This window comes from Equus caballus, chromosome 6 (assembly GCF_041296265.1).
Source record: "Equus caballus isolate H_3958 breed thoroughbred chromosome 6, TB-T2T, whole genome shotgun sequence".
NCBI classification, from domain to species: Eukaryota; Metazoa; Chordata; class Mammalia; order Perissodactyla; family Equidae; genus Equus; species Equus caballus.
Genome location: NC_091689.1, coordinates 79324033 through 79345852, shown reverse-complemented (window position 1 = coordinate 79345852; position 21820 = coordinate 79324033). Strand labels below are relative to the sequence as shown.

Here is a 21820-nt window from a genome sequence, read left to right as displayed (position 1 = left end):
AATAAAGTGAGTTTCTGAAAGAAGCTTGAGAAAAGTGCAAGTTAATATTAAGTAAATTCAATCACTTGTACTTAGGTTTTGCCCCTTTTCACTGAAATACAGTGAACTAGACAACTGTAAAATATATATTAAACAGATCAGAAGCACTGTGAGAATGGATTTATGTTTTATAGCTAAAAATGAATTATGCAAGAGTGCTGCAGTGCCTTAAAATCAGCAAATCAGCAGCCACTAAACACTGACCAGTTGTTTGACAGCTGAAAGATGAAAGACGAAGATGATTTTAGGATTTGTTCGTGATGAGATCAAAACCAGATTATTTGTCTAGGACACATAACCTGCACTCTACAAGGAAAAGAACATTGATGAGACCAGCTAATTGGAGAAATTACAAATCTTCATGAAGACTGTGAGAGAAACGAAGTTTCTAGAGCCACAGAGCCTCCTTGCAGCCTTTCACACTGGAGATCTGGCCACCACAGTGCACATACAGAAAAGTTCTTGGAAATTTTATGAGTCTGAGCTCTCTCTCAATATGTTCATTGTCTCTCTGCAGAACTTTTAGATTTTCATACCAATGTTCTATAGCCACCCAGTTGGAATTCTTTATCTTTCTCCTCATCTACCCTTATCTATGACTTTTCACTCTTATATATCCAGGACCCTACATTCTTATCAAATGTATGGCTTTCAGTGTATTCCCCAAAGTCAATAAAAAATAATGATAGATTCATGATAGTAATGACTTTACTGAATGCAAAGGCTAAGGTGAATGTTTTAGAATGAGAAAAAAGGAGCCAGTATGTTCATAACAAAACTTTCTAGATTATTATTTTTAATCATTTGCTTTGCCTTTAGAAGGAATGAAAGTGAACTATCCTTCTTATAATAACTCCATCCCATTCTATGATGCACTTTTAATTTAGTTTGCAGCATGTGACATTTAGGTAGTCAGGAGTCGTCCTTCTTGATGTAAACTCACCTAATGTCCTTTTGAATGCAGTTTTATTCAATTCCCTATGATGCTCTGTTTTTATTTCAGGACCTGATATGTTGTACATACTTTTCCAAAGTTCTTTTCAGAGCTGCCTTTACTTCCTTGTTCTTCAGGCTGTAGATGAGAGGATTCAGCATGGGAGTGACTACATTATATTGCACAGAGAAGATCAACTCCATGCTGGAACCTGAATTTGGCATGAGATAGCGGAGAAACCCTGAGCCATAGTAAAGTGTCACTGCAGTGAGGTGGGAGGAGCAGGTGGAGAAGGTCTTGCTTCTGCCTGAGTTGGAGCTGATGCTCAGGATGGTGGCAATAATGCGGGCATAGGATAAGAAGACCAAAAGGAAGGTTCCCAGCCCATGCAGAAGAGTGGAGCAGAGCAAGACAATCAGGTTTCTGGAGGTATCAGAGCAGGACAAAGGGAGGAGAGAGGGCATTTCACAGCTGTAGTGGGGGATGATTTTGGCCTCACAGAAGACCATGTTTGTAGCTAAGCAGATGTTGATGAGTGCATCCAGAAAGCCAAGTCCCCATGATCCCCACACAAGCTGCATATACAGCTGTTTACTCATGATCTGTCCATAGAGCAGAGGGTGGCAGATGGCAGCATAACGGTCATAGGCCATGACTGAGAGCAGACAGGCTTCAGTCCCTGCAGCAACACACACAAAGAAGACCTGAGCCAAGCAACCCTCTACTGATACAGTTTTCCTTTGAGACAGAAGGTTCTCCAGCATCTTGGGCACAGTGACTGAAGAGAAAGAGATATCAACAAAAGAGAGGTGACTCAGGAAGAAGTACATGGGGGTGTGGAGGTGGGAATCAGCCCTGATCACCAACAGCATCATCACATTCCCCATTATGGTCAGAATGTAAATCTCCAGGAAGATCACAAAGAGCAGAGCCTTGACATTGGGGTTGTCAGACAGTCCAATGAGAATAAACTCTGTGATGTTGCTGTGGTTCCCCAAGGCCATTTACAAAGGCCTCTCTCTAGAAATAATGTAAAAAGACATGGGAGCAAAAGGTCTATTATCTTTGAAGGAATTTTCTCATTGCATTGATTCTCTTTTAATATCACTGTTGCTTAGTAAACACTTTTGCTTTCTATTATGACCTAGTTTTTGTGTCAACCACTTAACATAAAGAGATGATTAAGATATAATCCCTGAGCTTAATATTTTCCATTGAAGAAATGGATATAAAGACAAAATATAACTGCAATTAAGGCAATGGGAGCTCAAATTGTGATTTAGTAAGAGTCAATAATGACACTACCTGGATTGAAATTGACAAGATTTTTAAGAAAGCATATAATTACTCTTGGAAATATGTTTCTGACAGCTATTTAGTTTGTATGAACAATGTGTTCAGAGGCTCAGAACTGAGAAAAATCAAGCCATGTTTGGTGAAACATGAGTAGTTCTGGTAAGCTGATGTGTAGGGGATAAGTGGGCATCAAAAATCAGTGGTTGAACATGTAGGCTCCTGTGTCAGACTAGATTCGTATCCCAGCTCTAGCAATAGTTAGCTATGTCACTTTGTACGAGATACATGAATGTCTTTGCCTTGATTTCCTTATGTATAAATGCAGATAATAACAGTATCATGGAAAATTTTTAGAAAAATATGAGATAATGAGATATGAGTTCTTCACAAGTACCTACTCCTATCTATTATTACTAGTATTATTATTATTATTCTTTCTTTAGATTGTAACTATAGGTAAAAGTCACTTAAATTCTCATATAGGTTGAAGCACTTTGAAGATTAACTTGCTGCTGCTGATGCTGCTGTTGCTGTTGTCACATTATATGCCTTTACCAGGAGGTGCAAGAAAATCATATTGAAATCACGCCCGATAGCTGTTCTCTTCTGCTCATGACCCAAGCTGGAAGGCAAATTGGAAGTTTAGAATTATTTGAGAGAGAGTGGAGCCTGTCTCTACTTTCCTAATACTATGAGTGCTTTCACTAAGAATGGAAGGTGTGTAATTGCTGTAATAAGTAGAACAGCAAGCCTGCAGAGATGACTCAGGGGAGAGAAAGTGATTGGGACTCCGTGTAGACCCCTGGGCCTGCTCTGATGGGTATCACTAGGATGAATGTGAACCCTGGAACAGGCCAGAATCTGGAGAAAAGTAAGCAAGGGGGATGCTTGAAAGGTTTCATACCAGGAAATACTTGAATGGGTATCCTGGCTGTAGCAGCAACCAGAGAGAGGACTCTGCCCAGTACTACACATTCTGGACCATGCTCCCAGACAGTATAGGAAACAAGTTTGGAATGTCATCCTGTAGGACAGTGAGAATTTCACTCAGAGCTCCTAGCTTCTGTTAGAAACACCTACTGCTGCTAATCTCTGCCCCACTAAGGTTCCACTCACTAACTTTTCTCTATTCATCCTCAGAGGACTGTTTCAAACAGGAATAGAGCATTCACTCCTTTATATGTATTCCTCTGTCATACAGATTTTAGATTAGTTTTCTGGCTTTCATCCTGAGACATTGCTCTCAGTCTTCATATGCAAATTTATCTTGCATGACCAGCTTGTATTCATGTCCCTCAACTCTGTTTTTCATAAGTCTTCAGGTCTGGATTACAACATTGCGTAATTTCCTGAAATACTATTTACCCACGACTTCCAGCTTTGCGATACACCCTAAAGTCTGACCTTGGGTCACCCACAGGACCCATTTTGGTGGCTGTCAATTTCCTAGTCCTGGGCATTCCCAGTAAGCCTAAAGCCCAGTCAAGCAGTAGTTCTGATTCCTTATTTATTAGTCCCTTATCCACAAACCCAGCCTCAAAATCCTTCCCACACCCCAAACACACTTTACCTGTATCTCCTGTCCAATAAGGCAATCCAGTCTCCAGTTTGACTGTAAGATTTTGATTTAGATTCATCTATGAAGAAGGAAGATGACCTGGAGAGAGTGGCTTCTTGAGTCTTGTATCATGGTAGAGTTTATAAAATCCTATTGATGATAAAATGTTTTACTGAATTCTACACTAAAAAATTTATACAGCCATAGGGCAGTTCTTTCTCAGAAGAGTCTTAAATACTTTAGTTTTTTTGTGTTTCTATTATCATGTCTCAGTGACACATATTATTGTTTGGGTTTAACCAGTCCACAAATCAGCTACGCTTAGGCAGCTGTTTGGTTTGATATCTGGCCCTTGGCAGCCCAGGGGATAGTGAGGTCAATAGCGTTTATATTTTATAGTCACAACCTAAAGTCGGATTTAGTTTTCAATATTGAATTTTACAAGGACCAACAAGAAGCACTTAGGTGTGGCCTTTGAAATGTCTGAATGATGCGATGACCTATAATCATTAATTATAAACTCTTATGAGTCTAGTGGGAATTAAAAGTAGAGAGAGTGGCCAAAAGGGCATTTGCCCTCTCCCCAAGCAGGAAAGGAATAGTTTTCAATTTATACTCTAAGGGATATGTCTTCTCTCTGGAACTTCTCAGGCAAAATCAAATCCAGCTAAATTTGCTGTGTAAAGTGATTTGTTGGTTAAATGAAGACATAAAAAAAGTTAACAAGCACAGTTAATTGTCTAACCTATTTATTCAAATCAATTTCTTTATGAATACATTTAGATTTCTAAATGAAACTTTATTAGAGTTTGAGTGCTCCAAATTTGGGAGTATTTAGTGAAGCACTTGTTTAAAAAGTTTATTGTAATCTTAAGCATAAATAAACCGTTACATAAATCAAAATTTTCTTTTATTTATTTACAATGAGCTATAGGTTTTAGTCAAACTAGACTGTCCCGGCATAATTTTTTCGTTACTCTTACTTGTCAATTAAATAAGTAACAAATGTAACATGATTCAAGCATATTTGGAACAATTAAGTCCATATTTTAGAATGTTTGCTCTCTTTGTTAATCTATAGATTGATTTTAAAGTTTTTTAAAAAATTATTTGATAACATTCATTCACTCCTGTATCTAAAAATTTCTACATCTATGAATGTGCATATTTAAGGGTTTTGTAGCAAGAAACAATAGAGTTTTTGGAAAGTTTATCTGAGTTTGTTCTCTGCCCAAATATACAAAAGCAATTTCTTCAGCAATTTCAGTTCATTTTGCCTATATCCAAGGGCCACTCAGTAGAATTTCATTATTCTCCTTCCATAACCTGAAGTCTATCTTTGTTTTTATTCAACTGTCCAGAACCTTTATTTAATATTGAAGTTATGGCTTTCATGGAATTCCCTAAACTCAATTACAAAAAATGATTTAAGTTGCAAATATTTTGCTTAATAAGAAGATCAAAGTGAATATTTGAGGAGTATTGAGAATCAACACTTCCATTTCCATATTTTCTAAATTGAGATAGTAATTTATCCCATTGTTTTCCCTTTATTTGTACTAAGCTGACACCTTTACAACACCTCTGGATTCATGTCTTAAGGACTGTTAATTTATCTTCCAACATCTGACATTATGTAGACCTAGGACGTTTTCCTAATGTCAAGTCCCATAATGTCTGCCTAGTATCATATCTTCTACCAGTAACATGGAAAGTACTTTCTCAGTGTTTCTCACAGATGCCTTCATCTCCTTGTTCTTCAGGCTGTAGACAAAAAGATTCAGCATGGGAGTGACAACACCATACTGCACAGAGAAGATCAATTCCAGTGGGGAGCCTGAGATAGGCATGAGATAGCGTAGAAAAGCGGATCCATAGAAGAAGTACACCACAATGATATGGGAGGAGCAAGTAGAGAAGGCCGTGCTTCTGTCTGAAGTAGAGTTGATGCTGAGGATGGTGGAGACAATGTGGGCATAGGAAGAGATGATTAGGAAGAAGGCCCCAAGCCCATGTAGAAGGGTGGAGCAGAGCAAGACTATGTGGTTGGTGGAGACATCAGATAAGGACAGAAGAAAGAGAAAGAGCACCTCACAGATGTAGTAGTTGATGGTATGTTTCTCACAGAAGTCCAGGTTGGCAGCTAGGATGACGTTGATAAGCACATTAAAAAAAACCCCAAGCTCCATGAACCCTATACAAGCTGCACACACAGCCTTTTCCTCATCATGTGTCCATAGAGCGGAGGGAGGCAGATGGAAGCATAACAGTCATAGGCCATTAAATACTGAGAGCAGAAAACCTCAGGCCTTGAAGTGATGAACACAAAGAAGCCTTGTGCCAGGCAGCCCCTTACTGAGATGGCTTTTGTCTCAGATAGAAAGTCCTTCAGCATCTTAGGCATGATGAGTGAAGATAAACAAACATCCAGGAAAGAGAGTTGACTCAGGAAGAAGTACATGGGTGTGAGGAGGTGAGAATCAGCTTAGATTACTAACAGCATCATCAGATTCCCCATTATTGTCAGGAGGTAAATATCCAGGAACAACAAAAGGAGCAGAGCCTGGATGTGGAGGTCAGCAGAGAGTCCAAGGAGGGTGAACTCTCTGATGGTGCTGTGTTTCCCCAATTCCATTTACAAAGGCCTTTCCCTAGAACTAATATGAAAAGCCATGGCATCAAAGTTCTACTATCCCTAAGGAATTTTCTCATTGCATTGATTCTCTTTAATATCACTATTATTCAGCAAACAATTCTGCTTTCTACTAATGCATATACTTCGTTTAAGTCACTTGGAACATAAGGATAATTGAAATATGGTCCAGGCTTTTGAAATGCTCCCACTTATGGTGACACCAGTAGCATGATGTCATAAGATGCTTCTCTTTTTTATCTTCCTTTTTAATGAATGAATTTTGCATCCATACAGAAACAAGAACATCTAGGTGGGGGTTTACAGACTTTGTATCTTGCTCCAAGGGCCCTAGGATGAATCTTACCCACCAGTGTAGCTGGTAGGAGATAGACAAACCTCCATATGGGCTGCAGCACTAGCAGAGCCAGGGACACTGCCTATATCCTTCTCACTGCTCTTGGATAAGAATCAGGCGAGTGATGAATTAGGCAGACAAGTACCCATGAGAGAGAACTGGCAAAAGTCCAGCCCTCCCAAAGGGATAATCCAACACACCAGTGGAAGAAAAACAGAGGAAAAAAGAAATGTATGAGTTTGCTTGCATTGCATGTGAGTCTGGTTGCAGTGGAGGTGGGTAAGAGAAACTTTTTTGGCACCCCCCAGAAGGTGCTGAAGGGGTTGATTTATGTGGCAGAGGTGATCCCTCCCTTGGGCAAAGAGGAGGGTGGTGAAAGAGAGCCCAGCTATCCCAGCTGGCTGGTTGCAGCTGAATAAATCCATTTCTCATCACCAGCACCTGGAGTACTAATGTGGGAGCTCTGAAACCGGCAGGAGGGAGGATATTGAGAAAGAGGTAGATAAGAATTTCAAATGGCCTTGAAGGGATTGTGCTCAGCATAAAGTCCACCTACGTGCCTCTGGGAACACCATCTCTTGGGATTACCCTCCTGGGTCTGTGGGAGCCCCAAATGTACTGAGTGCTAGACCTACACCTCCCCCAATTCTGTTGCCATCTTCTTATGTATGCTCCTGAGTGTGTCTGCCAAAGTGAACTCTGGTAGACAAGAAGCATGCTCAGAAAATAGGCCATGGTTTCTGGGCAAGGGAGAAACCAAACACTGAGCTATAGCAAACCTTCTGGAATACAAAAGAGAGATTCTAATAGCCAACCTGGTGAATTGTAAGAACTAAATAAGACATATGAACTTAGTTAAGGAGGTATCCACTACTTCAAATGTGAAAGCAGCAGCACATAGCTACAAACAATATGAAAAATTAAGGAAATATGGCATCACAAAAATAAAATGATAATTCTCCAGTAACTGAACTCAAAGATGTAGAATATGGCAATCTAACTGGTAAAGAATAGCTGTTATGAAGAAATTCAACAAGCTATAAGAAAACTCAGAAAGACAATTCACTGGAAGCAGGAATAAAATTAACGAACAGAAGGAGTTCTTTACCAAAGTGATTGAAATGATAAAAAAAGAACCAAACAGAAATTCTGGAGCTGAAGTTCTCAGTGAATGAAATCAAGAATGCAATAGAAAGCATCTGTAGTAGGGCAGACCAGATAGAAGAAAGAACAGGTGGCTTGAAGGATAGGAATATAGAAATAATACACTTAGAAGAAAATACAGAACTAAGATTTAAAAACAGTGTTGAAAGCCTACAAGAGCTATCAGAGTCCATCAGAAAGGCAAATATCCAAATAATTGGGGTTCTGGAAGGAGAAGAGAAGGAGAAGGGGCCAGAGAGTTTATTTAAAGTAATAAAAGATGAGACCTTCCCAAACCTGAGTAAAGACTTGAACATACAAGTCCATAAAGCTAAGTGAACACCCCGTTAACTCAATGCAAATAGATCTTCTCCAAGACACATTATTATGAAACTGTCAAAAATTAATGACAAAGAATGAATCTTAAAGGCAGCCAGAAATCAAGGGAAAGTAACCTACAAAGGATCTCCATTAGGTTATCAGTGGATTTCTCAGCAGGAACTCTACAGTCCAGGAGAGAGTGGAGTGACATATTCAAATTGCTGAAAGATAAAAATTGCCAGCCAAGGGGCTGGCCCCGTGGCCGAGTGGTTAAGTTCACACGCTCTGCTGCAGGCAGACCAGTGTTTCGTTGGTTTGAATCCTGGGTGCAGACATGGCACTGCTCATCAAAACCATGCTGAGGCAGCGTCCCACATGCCACAACTAGAAGGACCCACAACAAAGAATACACAACTATGTACCAGGGGGCTTTGGGGAGAAAAAGGAAAAAAATAAAAAATCTTAAAAAAAATTGCCAGCCGAGAATTCTTGATCTGAAAAAGTTATCCTTCAGATATGAAGGAGAAACAAAGGCTTCTCCAGACAAACCAAAGCTGAGGGATTTCACCACCACTAGACCTGTCTTGCAGGAAATGCTGCAAGGAGTTCGTCTTGCTGAAATGAAAAGACTCTAACCAGGGACACGAAAATATATGAAAGTACATAACACACTGGTAAAGGTGAAAAATAGGAAGAAATTAGAAAACTGTAACTCTACATTAGGATGGTGTATTAACCACTCAACTATAGTATAAAATTCAAAGGAAAATAATATTAAAAATAACTATAGCTACTACAAATTGTTAATGAGTATATGACATAAGAAGAGGTAACTTGCAACATCAATAGTATAAAAGAGAGGAGTAAAAGCATTGTCTTTATAGGCATTCAAATATAAGTTGCTATCAGCCTAAAATGTATTGTTTATCTATAAGATGTTTTATGCAATTCTCAAGGTAAGAACAAAGCAAAAACCTAGAGCAGATTCACAAAAGACAAAGAGAGGGGAAACAGAGCATACCACCATGGAAATTAACCAATTTACAAAGTAGGCATAGACAGAGGGAAGAAGAAACAACGGAAATATGAAACAGTCAGAAAGCAATTAATAAGATGGATTAGTAATTCCTTAAATATCAATAAGTACTGTAAATATAAATGGATTGAATTCACCAATCAAAAGCAAAGAGTGGCTGGATGGATTAAAAAACCCAGACCCAACTACGTGCTGCCTACAGGAGACCCATTTCAGATTTAACGACACACATAAAGGACACACATTTAAAGACTCAAAGTGAAGGGATAGAAAAAGATATTCCATGCAAGTGCAAATCAAAAGAAAGCGGAGGTAGGTATACTTACGTTAGAAAAAATAGACTTTAAGCCAAAAAAGGTAGCAAGACCCAAGTAAGGTCATTATATAATGATAAAGAGATCAATTTAGCAAGGAAATATAACAACTATAAATATATACACATACCCTACATTGGAACTCCTAAATATATCAAGCAAAATACTAACAGATATGAAGGGAGAAATAGACAATACAATAATAGTAGGGACTTCAATACCCCACTTTCAACAATGGACAGATCATCCAGACAGAAAATCCAAAAGGAAATGATGTACTTGATCTATACATTAGACCAAATAGAACTAACATACATTTATAGACCATTCCATCCAACAGCAACAAAATTCACACTCTTCTCGAGTGCACACAGAACTTTTCCAAGAGAGATCCTATGACAGCACAAAGGACTTTGCTGAAAGAAATTGAAGAAGACATAAATAAATGGAATGACATCCTGTGTTGATGGATTGAAAGAGTTAATATTGTTAATATGTCTAGGCTATCCAAAGCCATCTGCGGATTCAACATAATCCCTATCAAAATTCCAATGGCTGTTTTCACAGAAACAGAATAAACAATTCTAAAATTTGTATGGAACCACAAAAGACCGTGAATAACCAATTCAATCCAGAGAATGAAGAACAATACTGGAGGCATCACACCTTCTGATTTCAAACTACACTACAAATCTATAGTAATTAAAACAGTTTGATATTGACATAAAAACTAGACACATATTCCAATGAAATAAAGTAGAGAGCCCAGAATTAAGTTGCTGCATATATGGTCAACTAATATTTGATAAGGGAGCCAGGAACATCCAGTGGGGAGAAGATAGTCTCTTCAAGAAATAGTGTTGGGAAAATTGGATAATCAAGTGCAGGAAAATGAAATTGGACCCCTGTCTTATCCCACTTACAAAAATTAGCTCAAATGGATCAAAGACTTAAAAATAGGATCTGAAAACATAAGACTTCTAGAAGAAAAGGTATGGAAGACGCTTCTTGACATTGGTGTTGGCAACGATTTCTTTTTGATATGACACCAATAGTACAACAACAAAAGAAAACATCAACAGGTTGAACAGCATCATACTTAAAAGCTTCTACACAGCAGAAGAAACAATTAACAAAATAAAAAGGCAACCTACAGAACGAGAGAAAATTTTTACAAACCGTGTATCACATAAAGGGTTAATATACAAAATATATAAAGAACTCATACAACTCAGCAACAAAAAAAATCTGATTTAAAAGTGGGCGAGGACCTAAATAGACATTTCCAAAGAAGACATCCAAATGGCTAATAAGTACATGAAAATATGCTCAACATCACTAATCATCAGGGAAAAGCAAATCAAAACCATGATGATGGTCCGGCTCCATGGCTGAGTGGTTAAAGTTCTGTGTGCTCCTGCTTCAGAGGCCTGGGTTCATGGATTCAGATCCTGGTACAGACCTATTCCACCCACCATCCATACTGTGGCAATGTCCCACATACAACAAAATAGAGGAAGATTGGCACAGATGCTAGCTCAGGGCTAATCTTCCTCAAGCAAAAAGAAAAAAAATAAAGAGAGATTGGCAACAGATGTTAGCTCGAGGTGAGTCTTTCTCAGAAAAGAAAAAAACCAGGATGAGCTATCACCTCACACCTGTAAGAATAGCTATCATCAAGAAGACAAGAGTTGAGTTTTGGTGAGGATGTGGGGAAAGGGAACCCTTGTGTACTCTTTGTGAGACTGTAAACTTGTTTAGCCATAATGAGGAACATTATGGAGGTTCCTCAAAAGATTAAAAGTAGAATTACCATATCATCCACAATTCCACTTCTGGGTAAGTATCCAAAGGAAACGAAAACAGAGTATCAAACAGACATGTGCTCTCTCTTGTTTGTTGCAATATTATTCACAATAGCCAAGATGTGGAGACAACCTGAGTATCCATCAACGAATGAATGGATAAAGACAAGTACACAATGGAATACTATTCAGCTATGAGAAAAAAAGGAAATCCTACCATTTGTGACAACATGGATAGACCTTGAGGACATTATACCAAGTGAGATAAGTCAAATAGAGAAAGACAAATATCATATGATTTTTCTTATATGTGGAATCTAAAAAAATGAAATTGTAAAAGCAGAAAATAAAATGGTGGTTACCACAGTCTGGAGGCAGAGGAATGGGAGAGATATTGTTCAAGGTACATACTTGCAACTAGTAGATAAATAACTCCTGGAGACATAATACATGGTACAGTGATTATAGACAACAAAATTGTATTATAAACATTCGACTTGCAAAAAATGTTCCCACTCTACTGAAGAATGTGGATATGAAGATAAGAAATTCTAAAACAGTATAATTAATGCAATGGGAGCACAAATTGTGATTTAGTAAGGATCAGTAATGATATTACATTGAGGAAACTAGAGCAAAATTTTTAAGAATCTATAAGATTGCTCTTGAAAAACATCTTTCTGAGAGACATCTATTTTGCATGAACGATGTATTCAAAGGCTCAGGACTGAAAAAAATTGAGCCAAGTTTGGTAAAACATGAGTAGCTTTGAGAAGTTGATGCCTAGGGAATAAATGCCATCATAGAGCAAGAGATAAATGTGTGGGCTCCTGCATCAGACTACGTTCAAATCCCACGTCCACCCCTAATTAGCTATATGACCTTGAACAAGATACATGAAGCTCTGTGCCTCAATATAATTGTGTATGAAATGCAGTTAGTAACAGCACCACAGAAGGTTTTTGGAGTTAAATATGAAATTATACATAAAGCTCTTCAAAAGTACCTACTCCTAACTATTTATTATTATTATTATTATATTTGAGATTGCAAGTCTATTCAAATGTCACCTAAATTCTCACATGGGGGAAGCACCAGCAAAGGCCAAATCTGCTGCTGCCAATGCTCCTGTTGCTCTTACTACTTCAAATGCCTTTATCAAGAAAGGTGCAAGAAAGTCACATTGAAACCACTCACAAGTATCTCCCCTCCCCTGCTCATGACCCAAGCTGGAAGGAAAATTAGAAGCTTAGAATTATTTTGGAGCGGAGCATGTCTCCATTTTGCAATTACTGTGGGTAGCTTCACTCAGAAAGGAGGGCATGTAACTGCTGCAAAAGGTATGACTGCAAGACCACAGAAATGACAAGAGGGAGAGAAAGTGATTGTGACACAGTATGGACCCCTGGGCCTGCCCTGATGGCTGTCATTAGGATGGATGTGCATTCCAGAACAGACCAGAATCTCTAGAAAGGTAACCAAGAGGAATGCTTGAAAAGTTTCATGTCAGGGAATGCTTAACTGTGTATTCTGGTTGTAGAAGGGGCCAGAAGAAAAGACTCTTCCCCATTCTACACATTCTGTACCATGCTCCCAGACAGTATAGGAAACAAGTTTGGGAAGCCATCCTGTACAACAGTGAGAACTTCACTCAGAGCTCCTAGCTTCTATTAGAAACGCCCACTCTACTAATCCCTGCCCCATAGGAAGAAGGCTCCACCCACTAACTTTTCTCTGCTCATCCTCAGAATCTGGTTTCAAACAGGAATAGAGCATTCTATGTATCCTTTATATGTATTCCTCTGTCATATAGATTTTAGATCAGCTTTCTGGCTTTCATCCCAAGACATTGTCCTCAGTCTTCATATGCCAAATTTATTCTTCTTGACCAGATTGTATTCATGTCCCTCAACTCTGTTTTTCATAAATCTTCAGTTCTGGATTAGAAAATTGCTCAGTTTCCTAGAACCCTAACTATTTACCTATGACTCTCAGTTTTGGCTGTATACCCTAAAGTCTGACCTGGGGTTACCCCCCAGGACCCATTTTGGTGGCTAAGTCAATTTCCTGGTCCTGGACATTCCTCCTAAGTCCAAAGCACAGACAAGGGGTATTTCTGATTCCTTACTTATTAACCCCTTAGCCACAAACCCAGCCTCAAAATCCTTCCCACACCCCAAACACATAGTACCTGTATATCCTGTCCAATAAGGCAAGCTGCTCTCCAGTTTGACTGCAAGACTTTCATTTAGATTCATCTACTAATAAAGAAGATGACCTGGAGAAAGTGGCTTCTAAGTCTTGTATCGTGGTAGAGTTTATGAAATCCTATTGATGATGAAATGTTTATTGAATTCTACACTAAAAAATTTATATAGCCTTGTGGCAGTTCCTGTTTTCAAAGGGTCTGAAATACTTTCGTTTTCTTCGTTTCTAATATCATGTCTCAGTCATGCGTAGCACTGTTTGCATTTAACCAGTCTGCAGAGCAGCTGTGTTTAGGCAGTTGGTTGGTTTGATTTCCTACCCTTGGCAGCCCAATGCATGGTGAAGGCAACACATTTTATATTCTGTAATCACAGTCTGAAGTCAGATTTAGTTTTTGAGAACTGTTTAGTTTTGAAACAATGTTTTCAACATTGAATTTTACAAGGACCAATAGGGATGTCCTAGGTTTGGCCTTTGGGAGGTCTGGACAATGCAATGACCTATAGTCATTAATTTTAAACTCTTCTGAGTCTAGTGGAGTTGAAAATAGAAAGAGTGGCTAAAAGGGTATTTGCCTCCAGAACCTTTACTTAAGTATGAATTTGTGGCTTCCACTGACTTTTCCTAAAGTGACTTACTAGTAATGACTGAAGACACAAATGTTTTACCTAATAAGAAGACCCAAGTGATTATTTGGGGAGTACTTGGAATAACGAATTAGCACTATCATGACCACATTTTCTAAATTGAGATAGTTGTTTAACCCATTGTATTCACTCTGTTTGGACTAAATTAATAGCTTTCTGATACCTCTGTGTCCATTTTTTATGCACTGCTTATTTATTTTGTAAGATGTGATGTTATGTAGAGCCAGGGAGTTTTTCATAAGGTCAACTCACTCATGTGTAGCTAGTATCATATTATCTTGATTCTCCATTATCCTTTAGCTTTATTCTTCCACTAGGAAAATGGCAAACACTTCCCAGTATTCTTCTCACAGCTGCCTTCACTTCCTTGTTCTTCAGGCTGTAGATGAGAGGATTCAGCATGGGAGTGACCACACCATACTGCACAGAGAAGATCAATTCCAGGGAGGATCCTGAGGTCGGCATGAGATAGCGGACAAACCCTGAGCCATAGAAGAAAGCCACTGCAATGAGGTGGGAGGAGCAGGTGGAGAAGGCCTTGCTTCTACCTGAGGTTGAGCTGATGCTCAGGATGGTGGAGACAATGCAGGCGTAGGATGAGATGATTGGGAGGAGGGTCCCAAGCCCAAGCAGCAGGCTGGAGCACAACAGGACTGTGAGATTGTTGGAGACATCAGAGCAGGAGAGAGGGAAGAGAGAGGGCACCTCACAGCTGTAGTGGCTGATAGTATGGTTCTCACAGAAGTCCAGGTTGGCAGCTAGGAGGATATTGATAAAAGCATTCAAAAAACCCAAGCCCCATGACCCCCACACAAGCTGTACACATAGCTGTTTCCTCATCATCTGTCCATAGAGCAGAGGGTGGCAAATGGCAGCATAACGGTCATAGGCCATCACTGAGAGTAGGCCGACTTCAGTCCCTGCAGTGATAAGCACAAAGAAGCCTTGTATCAGGCAGCCCCTTGCTGAGATGGTTTTTATCTCAGATAGGAGGTCCTTCAGCATCTTGGGTACAGTGACTGAAGAAAAACAAAAATCCAGGAAAGAGAGGTGACTCAGGAAGAAGTACATGGGTGTGTGGAGGTGGGAATCAGCCCTGATCACCAGCATCATCGTCAGGTTCCCCATTATGGTCAGGAGGTAAATATCCAGGAACAACACAAAGAGCACAGTCTGGATGTGGGGGTCGGCAGACAGCCCGAGGAGGAGGAATTGAGTGATGGTGCTGTGGTTCCCCAAGGCCATTTACAAAGGCTACTCCCTAAAAATTATATAAAAAAGTCACAACAGTGAAGTTTCTTCTATTCTCCAATCAGTTTTCACATTGCATTGATTCTCTTTTATTATCACTATTAATCAGCAATTAAATTTTTATCTTCTACACTAGGCCAACTTTTATGTCAGTCACTTTGAATATAATGGAAAATAAGACATGGTCTCTCTCATTTTAAAGGTCACACTTCAATGAGATACATATATAAACATAGGCTACTAGAAACCATTGTGATTGGTGAAATGAGAGTTCTAAAGATGATTTTTGGAAGAGTCAGTAATGAGTTAATATTGAGGTACGTAAGCAAAGATTTTAAGAAAATGTAAGCTTCTCTAGAGAGACAAGTAGTTTGAGAGAATAGCGCACTCAAAGATAAAGAATTAGGAAATGGGATAGTTCTTTTTAGCATGACTCTACAATGTGAATTAGCAGCACAGTGTAGTCACTCACAGGTAGTGTAGTCATTCACAGGTAGGCATCAGTCTAGGTTCAAATCCCAGCTCGACCACTAATGAGCTGTGAGACCTTATTAAGGTGGCTTACCTATTCTGTACCTCAGTTTTCTTGTCTATAAAATAAGGTAATAGTATCACCACTCTCACAGGATTTTTTCAAGGATAAAATATATAAAGTATTTAGAAAAATGTCTACACAAAAGGCTCACTTATTATTATTATTATTAATTTCATCACTATTATTCCTTTAGGTTACAATTGTGGGCAGAAGTCAGATAATAAATAAATCCTCTTTCAGGGTAATGCACTATCAATCAGGAGTTAAAGTTTTTGCTGTGACAATGACCGAACTTGTTTTCTAAAGGAAGTCTCAGACAATCATGTAGAGATCACTAAGGTGGCTGAAGATTGGCATTTTGAAATCACTTTGGAGTGGATCCCTTCCAAAGTTAAAACATTTTACAATCATTGAGGGCAATTTCCCTCAGGAACGGAGGGCATGTCACTGTTCTGGAAAGGAAGAGCAGCCATAAATTAGACGGGAGATATTAGAGACGCTAGGTGTAACTTTGGCGCTTGCCCTTACGTTATTTTCTGGGATGGATGCATATCCTGGTTGGGTGGAGAACTCTGGGCAAAGAAGGAAGCAAAGAATGTGAATGGAAATCATGCTGGTGCTCAAAGGAGCAGCCAGGATAGAAAACCCTCTCCAGATCAATCCACTCTGGACAATTGCCCCAGACAGGGTAGAACAGGGATAGTGTTAGAGAACAAGATCAGGGACTCACCCTGTCAGTCCTGTGACAGATTGTGCTTGATGGGGCCCCTATCTTCAGTTAAAATTGTCAGTTACTGCTGACCCCTGCCCCTAAAAAATAGATCTCATATTTCTTTCTCCAGTGTAGAGAGGCAGCTTAAAACATTCGGTCCTGTATATACCTCAGTTGTGTACCTCTCTGATTTCGATCCTTAGGTACTTTCTCAATGTCCAAATCCCAAATCTCTTTCTCATGCCCGGATTATGTCCCTGCCCTTAGATTCTACTTTTTTCTAAGACTCTATATCTAGTTTATAATGTCAGGGGGTCTAGTTAAACATTGTTACAGATGGTTCCTAGTTCTAGCCTGAGAGCCTAGAGACTGTCCTTTAGGTAACTTCCAGGACACATCATGGTGCCACAGCATGACTCCTGGTTTTGGCTAATCCTGAGTTGCTTGGTACCTGATAATGCAAGGTCTAGCCCAGACTTAATTTCCCAGCCAGGGTGCCTCCTGAGCCCTTACTTATCAATTCTTCATACATAATCTCAGCTGCAAAGCCCTTCCCATAACCCAAATGCTGATTACCTGTAAATTCTGTCCAAGATAATCTCATCCCCAAGAAGGCTGCAAGAATGTGATTTATATCAAGGTTCTAAGAAGATGAATGAACTGGAGAAGATAGTTTTCTGCATCCTGAAACATAGTTAAATTCATGTAATCCAATTGATAATTAAATCTACTTCTTTATTCTGCACTAACATACGAAATAGGCATAGAACAGTTGCCTCTTTCAAATGATCTCAGATGTCTTCACCCAGGCAGCTCTTCACTTGGATTTCTACATGATTGTTTATAACATGTCTCAGCCACTCATAGAATTATCTGGACTAATGAATCCTCAGAATAGCTATGTTTAGACAGCCTGAGCATTAAGTCCCTGGTTTAGAAGCTCAGGGGAATGATAACTCTGCTGTTCCCCGTAGTCACAATTTGAAGTCAATCTTGTACTCAAGAACTTTAGCAAACGTACCAAAAAATGTCAGCAAGTTTAAATTCATGCAGCTTGCTTAAATCTGACCTTTGGAACTACCAGGTTGACGTGATGACTATGAAACATTAAACGTGAACCTTTGTTAGTCTAGAGGGAGTTGATTGGAGATAGATTTGGCCAAGAGTATTTGAATGGTCCTTATGAAGCAATGGGAATTTACCTGGATGTGAGCTGCTGACTCACTAAGGTGATTATCAAATGGGTAAAGAGAAAAAAAATCAATGAACTTGATCTCTTTAAGCCAGTTGACTCCCTTTTTGTGATGCATCTGTGTAGGTTCAGTCTAAACAATGGCTCTCTTAAAGTATGAATGCCCACAGATTGGAGATGTCATGCGGGGAATCATTTGCTTAAGTTTTCGTGGTCTTGATGTAAAACAAATTTCCATTTATTTATTAAAATGAGCTACAAGATTTATCAGTAAAATTAGTTTTAGGAAAAAAAGTTAATCCTTAATATTTATTAGGAAAGCAACCAAATAAAATTCCGAGAAGACTGGAAAACTCAAGTCCGATTGTCTAGTGTGGTCCAACAGGTTTCTGTGATGATGGAAAAGTTCTATATGTGCACAGTCCAATAAAGCAGCCACTAGCTACATGTGGTTATGGAGCCCTTGAAGTGTGCCCAGTGAGACTGAGGAACTAGATTTTTAGTTTTACTTAATTTTAATTAATGAAAAATTAAATTTAAATAGTCTTGTGTAATTAGTGGTTACCACATTGAACAGCTCAGGTCTACCATTGTCATTCTATAGATCTATGCAAAGAAATAATATTTTCATATATTTCTCTGATTATAAAATTTATATATATAAAATCTAGGAATGTTGTAGATGATTCATGTATATGCATGTTTGTATATTTTTATGGGCAAGGTGTTGGTGTGTGTTTTCATGTAAAGAATATTTGCAAAGTATTAATAGTAGTTATCTCTGGATGCACAGTATTAAATAGTGTTTCATTATCTATTCTTTTTAGGGGGATTCTCTGTGTTTCTATATTGAGCTTCTATTAAAATAAGACAATAAAAGTTACAAAAGTAACACAAGTTTAAGTAAAAATGTAATTAAGACAATATAAAGTCTTCTTTATTTGCCACAAGTTAGGGAAAAATACTCTGATATTAAGGTATTTTTCTTTTAATTCTGTCTATCAATCTATAATCTGTCAATCTATCTATCTATCTATCATCTATCTACCTATCTTTCTCTCAAAATTGATTACTCTCTTGCTCCTCAACTCAAAGTATGGTCATGGGCCAGTATTATTAGCATCATCTGGAAATTTGTTTGAAATACAAACTCTTAGGCCCCATGCTAGTCTTATTGATTGGACTGACATTCATCCACATCTCCAGATAATTCATGTGCACATAAAAGTTTGATGAACAGTGGATTAAATCCAAGAATAATTTTGAATCTTTTTTATGTATCATTTTAATGTGTAGAATTTCCTTACATTAAATACTTTCCTAAATATGATTTCAAAATATGGATTACAGTATTCAATAGCATGAGTTTACCTTAATCAAATTACACATTCTGTAATATAACAAAGCATTTCTAGCTTTCATAGCTATCATGAAAAAATTATGTGATAAACAATCTTGTGGCCAAAATTTGATGCAATATATGTTTAATTCTTTGAACCTGTAAATGCTGGGGCAAAGGATATGAGCTTTGTGAAAGTTCTTAATGCATATTACCACAAAATATCCAGAAATATTGAACCCCTTTACTCCTCCCATGTGACTTGAAGTCTATCACTAGTTTTATCCAACTGTCCAGAACCTTTACTTAATAGTGAAGTTATGGCTTCCATTGAACTTCCTAAACTCAATTGCAAATAATGATTTAAGACACAAATATTTCACCTGTGGAAGTTAATAAAAGAAATCTTAGCTAAATTGGAGTTGGGAAGGCCTGCAGGCAGAGTACTCATGCCCTATCATATATCGTGAATTTCAACAAACAGGAAGAAACATATGCTTGCATCTTCCACAGGAAGTAAAACTACTTTAAGACTAAAGGAAGATTTCTCTCCCCACCTGGCAATAGTCCAGCCAATGAGAAGTGCCACAGCTCAGCCAATGAGAAGCTGTTGCCCCTGAACTGTTACTTTATCCCAATGGACTTTCATTTACAACAGCCCATCCTTGCTCTCCATTTTCCTCTATAAAAGCAGCTTCCCTGCTTTGTTTTCTGGATTTGCCTATAGTTTGCCATAGCATGCACATTCTGAATTGCAATCCTTTTGGCTATTCCTGAATAAACTCATTTTAAGGATAAAATAACAGGCAAATTTGCTTTTTAAGTTGAGACACGCAATAAGACCAATGTGAATATTTGAGGAGTAGTGAGAATCAACATGTTTATTTCCTATTTTCCAATTTATCTCAAAAAATAATATTATTTAAAATATAATATTAATATAATATAAATATAATATAAAAATTGTTTTCTATTTGTACTAAGCTAACACTTGTATAATACCTCTACATTCATTTCTTACGCACTATTAATTTATCTCCCAACACTTGATATTGTGTAGACCTAGGAATTTTTTCTTAATGTCTGTCTAGTATTATATTTTATGATTCTTTGTTATCTTCTAGCTTTATTTTCCCACCAATAACATGGAAAGTAATTCCCCAGTGTTCTTCTTAAAGTTACTTTCACCTCCTTGTTCTTCAGGCTGTAGATGAGAAGATTCAGCATGGGAGCAACCACAGCATACTTCACAGAAGAGATCAACTCCAGAGGATGCTGAGATTGGCACGAGATAGTGAAGAAAGGCAGATCCATATAAAAAGCTCACTACAATGATGTGGGAGGAGTAAGCGGAGAAGGCCTTGCTTCTGCCTGTGGTGGAGCTGATGCTCAGGATGGTGGAAACAAAATGGGCATAGGACTAGATGATTGGGAAGAGGGTCCCAAGCCCATGCAGCAGACTGGAGCAGAGCAGGACTATGAGGTTGGTAGAGACATCAGAGCAGAACAGAGGGAAAAGAGAGGGTACTTCACAGCTGTAGTGGCTGATGGTATGGTTCTCACAGAAGTCCAATTTGGCAGCTAGGAGGATGTTGATAAGAGCATTCAAAAAACCCAACCCCCATGACCTCCACACAAGCTGCATACACAGCTGTTTCCTCATCATCTGTCCATAGAGCATAGAGATTGGCAGAGGGTGGCATAACAGTCATAGGCCATACTGAGAGCAGAGTGTCCTCAGTCCCAGCAGTGATAAGCACAAAGAAGCCTTGTGCCAGGCAGACCCTTATCGAGATGGATTTTGTCTGAGAGAAGGTCCTTTAGCACCTTGGGCATGATGACTGAGATAAACAAAGATCCAGGAAAGAGAGATGACTGAGGAAGAAGTACATGGACAACTGGAGGTGAGTATCAGACTTATCACCAGCAGCATGATAAGATTCCTCATTTATTGTTAGGAGGTATATATCCAGTAACAACACAAAAGGCAGAGCCTGGATGTGGGGGTTGGCAGAGAATTTGAGGAGGGTGAACTCTGTGATGGTTCCATTGTTCCCCAAGTCCATTGACAAAGGCCTTTCCCTAGAAATAATATGAAAAGGCATGGCCACAAAGTTTTACTATCCCCATGGAATTTTCTCATTGCATTGATTCTCTTTTAATATCATTATTATACAGCAAAGATTTTTGCTTTCTACTAGGGCATAGATTTTGTGTCAGTCACTTGGAACATATGGATAATTGAGACATGGCCCAAACTCTTAAAATGCTCCCACTCGTGGTGACATCAGCAACATGACAGCATAAGACATTTCTCCTTTTTATCTCCCTTTTTAATGAATAAATAGACATCCATACACAATCAAGAACATCTAGGCGAGGATTTCCGGACTTTGGATCTTGCTCCAAGGGACCCAAGAGGAATCTTACCCATGAGAGTAGGTAGTAGGAGATAGACAAACCTCCATATAGGCTGCAGCACCAGCAGAGCCAGGCACAT

The 21820-nt window shown here is 38.7% G+C and overlaps 2 protein-coding genes and 2 pseudogenes across 3 annotated transcripts; all 4 read right to left on the bottom strand.

Moving 5' to 3' along the window:
* Positions 1-818: 818 nt before the first annotated feature.
* Positions 819-13825, bottom strand: OR8S1 (olfactory receptor family 8 subfamily S member 1). Of its 2 annotated transcripts, XM_023643461.2 has the most exons (3): positions 13628-13825; positions 3840-3977; positions 819-2891 (listed from the first exon to the last, which is right to left on the bottom strand). In XM_023643461.2, the coding sequence occupies exon 3, from the start codon at positions 1975-1977 to the stop codon at positions 1039-1041; it is 939 nt and encodes a 312-aa protein (XP_023499229.2). In that variant the 5' UTR covers positions 1978-2891; positions 3840-3977; positions 13628-13825; the 3' UTR covers positions 819-1038.
* On the bottom strand, positions 5501-6462 carry OR8S37P (olfactory receptor family 8 subfamily S member 37, pseudogene; annotated as a pseudogene).
* Positions 13826-14580: 755 nt separating the features above from the next.
* OR8S31 (olfactory receptor family 8 subfamily S member 31) lies at positions 14581-15536 on the bottom strand. The gene is given in 2 exon segments (XM_001490962.3): positions 14581-14621; positions 14624-15536. Coding segments are annotated over 2 exon segments (954 nt in total).
* OR8S39P (olfactory receptor family 8 subfamily S member 39, pseudogene) lies at positions 20473-21380 on the bottom strand (annotated as a pseudogene).

Coding starts and splice junctions, on each gene's coding strand:
- OR8S1 (XM_023643461.2), bottom strand. CDS start 1,977: ATGGCCTTGGGGAACCACAGCAACATCACAGAGTTTATTCTCATTGGA.